The sequence below is a fragment of the Sparassis crispa genome, assembly GCF_003851025.1.
Source record: "Sparassis crispa DNA, contig_000002F, whole genome shotgun sequence".
Taxonomy (NCBI): Eukaryota; Fungi; Basidiomycota; class Agaricomycetes; order Polyporales; family Sparassidaceae; genus Sparassis; species Sparassis crispa.
The window spans coordinates 139,148-146,369 of NW_020939749.1; the positions used below are offsets into that span (position 1 = coordinate 139,148).

At 43.9% G+C, this 7,222-nt stretch overlaps 2 protein-coding genes across 2 annotated transcripts; both read left to right on the forward strand.

The window, feature by feature from the left end:
- Window positions 1–849: 849 nt before the first annotated feature.
- On the forward strand, window positions 850–1,494 carry SCP_0300420 (hypothetical protein; the record flags this gene model as incomplete). The annotated part of the gene is made up of 3 exons (XM_027755439.1): window positions 850–975; window positions 1,032–1,296; window positions 1,361–1,494. The coding sequence occupies 3 exons, from the start codon at window positions 850–852 to the stop codon at window positions 1,492–1,494; spliced, it is 525 nt and encodes a 174-aa protein (XP_027611240.1).
- Window positions 1,495–4,125: 2,631 nt separating this feature from the next.
- Window positions 4,126–4,443, forward strand: SCP_0300430 (hypothetical protein; the record flags this gene model as incomplete). The annotated part of the gene is made up of 1 exon (XM_027755440.1): window positions 4,126–4,443. One exon carries the CDS (start codon window positions 4,126–4,128, stop codon window positions 4,441–4,443), a length of 318 nt encoding a protein of 105 aa, XP_027611241.1.
- Between the last annotated feature and the right edge of the window lie 2,779 nt (window positions 4,444–7,222).

Genomic DNA, 7,222 nt, shown 5'->3' on the forward strand with positions numbered 1-7,222 from the left:
TCGCGAGATCTCGAGGAAGAGGGAATCGGAAGACGGGCATCAACAAATGAGTTCTTCGGATCATCAAAGTTGATAGGTGGTCGGTATGCGAAATTGTCGAGAAGTGGACCCGTGAATGCTGGGGACCCCAGGGTCAGCGGCTGGGAAGCTGCTAAGGTAAGCTCCTCTTGGAACGATCTGAAAGCAAGGTGATTGCTCTGCCATATTGCACAAAGACCCCTCGCGGTGGGCTCCAGTTGACGAGATTGTAGTTCCATCACAAGCCGGAAAGATGGAGTATGAGCAGAATCAAGTTCGCGTGGGGTCTGAGATGCAATGAAGGAGAAGAGTCTATTCCAGAAGTATGAGGTGGGTAGCCCAAAAGCATAGCTAGGAAAATCTCTCTAGTCGCAATAATCGCTAGAAACACGTCGGAGTAAAATTGCACTGCTCTAAGGAGAATGCTGAAATGCGGAAATGTAAAACTGCCCAGAAAATGCACAAATGCAAGACTGCCCAAAGACGCACTAACTGAATGGGATGAGAATGTGAATGAGGCTTTTGCAAGCATACCTTCTGGGATGGTGGATTCTCCCCTTTCCTCTTCTCCTGCCATCATACTTAAAACTGGTCCTGACCTTTCCTGCCCTCCCGATACTGCATGCATCTGCTTAAGAATGGCTCTGCTGAACCACTGCCCATCACGCCATATCTCGCAATCCCGTCCCCTCACGCCATATCTCGCAATCCCGTCCCCTCACGCTCCTACTCAATCTGAGGGGTCATCTATCACCGGTCTCGCCCGAGTGCCTAATAAGCACCCACCTGCCTCGGAGGCATATCTTCTATCCTGAACTCAATCTCCCATCCATGGACGCCAGCATCATCCTTCGCAAATACACCCTCATGGAAGCACTTCTTCGCATTGAGATCTTTACTAAGCCCTTTGATCCAATCCTGTGGAAAGCATGGGCAGTCCGGATGCACATCCTGCTGGTGAGGCTCCTGCAATTATACGTTCCTTCACTGTCCGACCCTCACACATCCCTCAGGTCCTCATGGTCCAAGCTCAGTCTGAGGCAGCCAGTGTGAGGATCATCCTACCCATCCCGTGCGATATCCCTGTCCTGGCCCAAGTGGAGATACACCTTGCGACAGCTCGCACTATAAAAGGTGGTTATCGGATGATACCTCAGATTCCAGACCACCTTCCTGCGGTCATTCCTCATAGTTTGACTGCCCGCATTCTGTACGATGACCTCGCTGTCTGCGAGGACTTCAGTTTAGGGCACCCGCCGGATGGTCTCCCTGACATTGGTGCGCGGTCGTCCTGTCTATATTTTTCCTGAAATCATGTTCCTCAGCTTTTTATTGCCATCAGGAACCTTGCACCTTCGGGTTGAGACATTGCGCAATGTGGCCCGTGAACTGTACGATGTCATGCGTGGAATCACCGGTAGACATAAGTTGGCAGATGGTACTTCAGTGATGTCAGTTATGAGGAATAATCTTTAGTGCTTATAAGTTACAATTAAGGCTGAAATCCGGGTTTAATAAGCAGGCCATGTACAAGGATAATCTACTGGAGGATTATCCCTTTGAAGTATTCTAAGCTAATCTGAAGATAATCTAAAGGGATAATCCAGAGGATAATCTTAAAGATCATCCAAAGGATAATTTAAAGGGATAATCCAGAGGATAATCTTAAAGATCATCCAAAGGATTATCTAAAGCCAAAATTGATTTAAAAACTTGCACTCAGCCAGGATTGAACTCTCAACCTCAAAAGAAAGTCACATGACCAAGAAACTTCAGACACTTTAACCACTACTCCATATAACCTTAACAGTTTACACTCATGCATAATATATATAGTAAATTTTGCTGAAAGGACTTAGACAAATTCTGCTCATCACAAAAGTAGTGACTGAGTTAGACATAAGAAAAAGGATGTTTCTAGTCACTTTAGGGTACCCTTCAGACCTAGCTCTTAGCTTTAACATAACTTGTAGTGTATTGTAGCTAAGGGCTTCTCAGATGACTGACTGACCATTGTACTAACACATGTTCCAGGGCATTATATGTGACTATCCAGTATAGATATGATATAGGCTGGTCCATCTTATAGTACTAGTGTATTTACTAGTTGTTCTATAATGTCAGGGGTACAGAAGATGTCCCACTGTTTACTTCAGAGTATCAATGTTCTAGCTTAGTAAGATATCCCTCACAAGATTCATCACATATGCCCAGCTTACATCCTATCTATGGCCTGAGCAATCTTTTAATGCTCTGAGACATGTATTGATACTATGATCATACTGCACTTAAGAGGCACTTAGCAATGACATACTATAGAACATTTTGTTGCTGAGAGCTAGAGATAAAAAGTACTCTAAAGTGAACAGTGGGACATCTTATGTACCTGACATTATAGAACAATTAGTAAATACACTAGTACTATAAGATGGACCAGCCTATATCATATCTATACTGGATAGTCACATATAATGCCCTGGAACATGTGTTAGTACAATGGTCAGTCAGTCATCTGAGAAGCCCTTAGCTACAATACACTACAAGTTATGTTAAAGCTAAGAGCTAGGTCTGAAGGGTACCCTAAAGTGACTAGAAACATCCTTTTTCTTATGTCTAACTCAGTCACTACTTTTGTGATGAGCAGAATTTGTCTAAGTCCTTTCAGCAAAATTTACTATATATATTATGCATGAGTGTAAACTGTTAAGGTTATATGGAGTAGTGGTCAAAGTGTCTGAAGTTTCTTGGTCATGTGACTTTCTTCTGAGGTTGAGAGTTTAATCCTGGCTGAGTGCAAGTTTTTAAATCAATTTTGGCTTTGGATAATCCTTTAGATGATCTTTAGGATTATCCCTTTGGATTATCATCAGATTAGCTTAGACTACTTCAAAAAGATAATCTACTGAGGAGATAATCCCTCAGTAGATTATCCTTGTACATGACCTGCTTATTAAACCCGGATTTCAGCCTTAATTGTAACTTATAAGCACTAAAGATTATTCTTTATAACTGACAATGATGGATACTTTAAGACGGTTGCAGATCGTAGTCGAGGAGTTAGAAGTAGTGTTTGAGCTCATAGTGTTCCCTCCTCCGATAACCAGCTTCCAATTGGTGTCAGACTAGGGTCAGTTATGTAGCACCCTGTAGTATCTCCGAAATGTGAGACCGCTTCGCGGATGTGATTCCCACCTGAGGGCGCTATGCATCCCTTCATCAGCATATACAAGGAGAGCATGTGCCTACTGGAACTCAAGTTACTTGGGAATGATGATGATATATTCAGCATCGAGAGTGAATGTCAAGCAAGCCTTGCAACATAAGAAGACTGCATTAGGAGTCAGTGAGCAGCTGCAGGTCTCACATTTGATCAACAATGCCTTTTTGAAGCTGTGTATAAATGTGCGTGCAGTCAAGCAGTGCATCCGCAACTGTCTCCATCAGCACAAGTTCGAGCTCGAGCGGCTCGAATGCTCGTATCATTAAACGGTCAACAGTAAGTCTCCACATGTTGGATTCAGTCTAATAACTGATGACATGTTGAGATAACAAGCTCAGCTTTCATGCTGAGTCATCAATCAAGCATCACAAGCCCAGCATCCTCAAGCTGGCCAAGACCTACAACAACTTGTGCAAGCAGATGGACCTTCTCATCAAGCAACGCAAGGCCCCACAATATGCAGTGTCACTGCAGCCGATTCAAGACAACGGCCTCTTCAAGCTTGATGTCAATGATGATATTTGGCAAGATGTCAGCCTCGATGATAATGATGACATCACGTGGTCCCACGTTGGCTCGGTGATGAGACTGTTCATGAAGGCATCAAGAATTGCCTCTTACTAGATCGCTGCAATGAGGAGAAGGAGCGGTTGCAGGAAGAAAGGTGTTCTCTGCAAGAGTGGTTTGTGGAGGAGTGGACAAGCAATGAAAGGGCTTACATGGATGCAGGTAAGTCTCACTGCAGTTCTCTCTCTGTCACAGTGGTCTGATTATATGCAGGTGACAATCCAGGCCTCCTCTACCAGCTTGACTGTCAACGTGAGTCATTATGCCAGCTGTGTGTGACGTGGCAGGCCTGAGTATGCATGATCTCTTGAAAATGAGACATGACTGAGACCTGGGGTCCATCCGAAGCACAGCTAGCTGCAGCAGCTGCATATGAGGTTACCGGAAGCTGGAATGATGAAGGTGATGGTATCTGCTTCATGAATGCTGTGCAGGATGCCAATAATGAAGATCAGATGAGCTTTGATGAGGCCACACATCCTGAAGATGATGGTGAACTCCTTGATGCTGCTAAGGATGCTGCATTGATGGATATGTATCATCCCAGTGCGGTAGATTTTGACTCTGATAGTCTCTTCAATGATGAAGTCATGCAGACAGTTAGTCAATCCCCGCGCAAGCAGGTGCTTCACCTCTAGAACTTTGTAACAAGTAGGATTGCACAAATTATCTAGCGAAAACTGCTGCACAGATGAGTGGGAGGTATATAACTTCGGAAATCTATATATGTCTGTATATCCCTGATATAGCCATTGGGATGTCCATTTGCCCAGATAGGAGTGTTGTACCTCTCTAGAATAACTTGTTGGGAGATCTGATGGCCCGTTGAGACATCCGTAGGCCCATACAGGAGAGATGTAACTCCTCAGACTGACCTGTCGGGAGATACATGAAGACTGGCATGGCCCTTTGGAACATCTGTAGACCCATATGGAAGAGATGTAACTCCCCAGAGTGACCTGTCAGGAGATACTTGAAAACTGACATGGCCCTCTGGGACATCCGTAGGCCCATACGGGAGAGATGTAACTCCCCAGAGTGACCTGTCAGGAGATATGTGAAGACTGACATGGCCTTTTGGGACATCTGTAGACCCAAATGGGATGTAACTCCCCAGAGTAACCTGTTGGGAGATCCACATATGTTGCCATGACCCTTTGGGACATCTGTAGGCTCATACAGAAGAGATGTAACTCCCCAGAGTGACCTGTCGAGAGATCCACGTATGATGCCATGGCCCTCTGAGACATCCATAGGCCCATACAGGAGAGATGTAGCTCCTCAGAGTAACCAGGAGATCCATGTATGACTGTAGACAGCCCAGCTGGTGTGCAGAACCTGCTTGATAGGTGTACAGACAGCACCAGAATGGCAGTCCTATTCATCAGTGGCAGCATCAGGACAAAATGAATCACGACAGAGATTTACTCAGAGATGATGATAATGCATGTAGCATCGTGACGGTTGTCCTGTATAAACTGGAATGAGTTGATGAAGAGGATAAAGAACATCTAGCCACTGAGCAAGAGGAAGAAGACTGAAGGTGGAGAAGGGAGGAGTTAGGACACTCAAGAACACCTGAGCTAACTGGGATGGGCATGGGTGATAATGATGAGGACTATGATTCGCATCCCATCTATCTTCAAGGTGGCAACTCAGACCTGTCTCACTTTGTGCTCATCTGCACTTGCCCTTATCTCCACGCATCCCCCATGTTCCTGCTTCTTCCTCAGAGGATGTCACTGAACACCTTGACACACTGTCAAAGCAGCTCGAGTCTGTGCTCGAACTGTCTCGCTCATTGGAGGTGCAGTATACAAATGCTCCATTGATGATCCTAAATCTTGAAGCAAAGGTGTCTGCATTTGAGACATTGGTGCTTGCTACCCACATACAGGTGGATGTACAGAAAGAGAAGACACAGCAGTTGGTGAAAGCTGCTGAGGCTGCCGCACTAAAATGACCTATACCTTTGGCACAATCAAGAGAGGAGGAGTGTGCACCCTTTGGACATGATATCATTGTGTCAGAGACTAATATTGATAGTTTGCAAAAGGTGCAGACTTAGTTCACTTTTTTGTTGAGATATTGCTTGGCAGTTTCTCACATCCTCCTTACTTAGTTACTTTTTTGTTGAGATACTGCTTGGCAGTTTCTCACATCCTCCTTACTTAGTTACTTTCTTGTTCAGGTACTGCTTGGCAGTCTCTCATGTCCTCCTTACTTAGTTACTTTCTTGTTCAGGTTTTGCTCGGAAGTCTCTCACATCCTCCTTACTTGTTATTACTAGTAAGAACATTCTATGTGTCAATGCAAGTCTTGCTTATAACTGAGACTAGTGATTTGAGTAGACCTGATGCTCATGCTTCAACCAGTGTGCTGTTGTAGACTATGATTTCCTCCTTGCTCAAACAATGTGATGAAGGCAAGGACAAAAAGTGAGAAGTAACAGCTGACAGCAAGCAGCTATTTTCATTACAATAAAATTCAGATAACAGTGTTCATAGTATATGTAGAAAGTACCTACTATAGGTATACAGTCCCAGTGGCTGCCAATTTGGCAGAGAAATAATGAGGTGGATTTGAAATACTCGAGGAGTTAACAAAATATCTGACCGTAAATGGACACTGGAGGCAAAAGTGGATGTTCTGCCTTGGAACAGTGTCTGAACATCCAAGGAACAGATTACATTTTTGGACATGTCACATGTTCTGAACATGATAAGGAACATCTAATATGTCTCGCACAATGTTCCATTGGAGAGCATGCTGGAGACATGTTGCATGTACCATTCTGGAACATATAATATGTCTCACACAATGTCTCATTGGAGAATGTCCTGCAGACTTGCTGCATGTTTCATTCAGGAACATTTATCATTTTGCTACTATATTCTGGGCTTGTCTCTTGATGCAATATGCTCTGTATAATAAGGATTTTCCATGGCCAAACACATTACATTTCTGGCTGCCATTAATTTTCAGAACATTGTGAGAAGATGTTAGGTGCTCCTACTCCAAACATATAAGATGTCCTGGGCACCAAGAACATTTGCAGTACATGTATGATACATACTAAAATTTTACTAAAATTTTACATGTACTACAAATGATTGTGTCATGGCTAAGAGCTTCTCAGGTGTCAGACTGACCATGATACCTGTGTAAGTCCCATGACCTTATAGGGGAAGTACCTGACCAAGGGAAGGCCATGAAGGGCTAATACCTAGGAACATCCAATAGTCATCCTGTTTAACCCTGTGTTATCCTATTGCCATAGGAAATCTATGGAGTTCCTTGGTCATTATCACCTGTCACATGATGGTAGGGGTCAATATCTATTTCCCACTAAACTGTATGGGAATAACCATGGAAACATTTGTGAATATAGTTGTGGGTTATTATATAATGATTCAG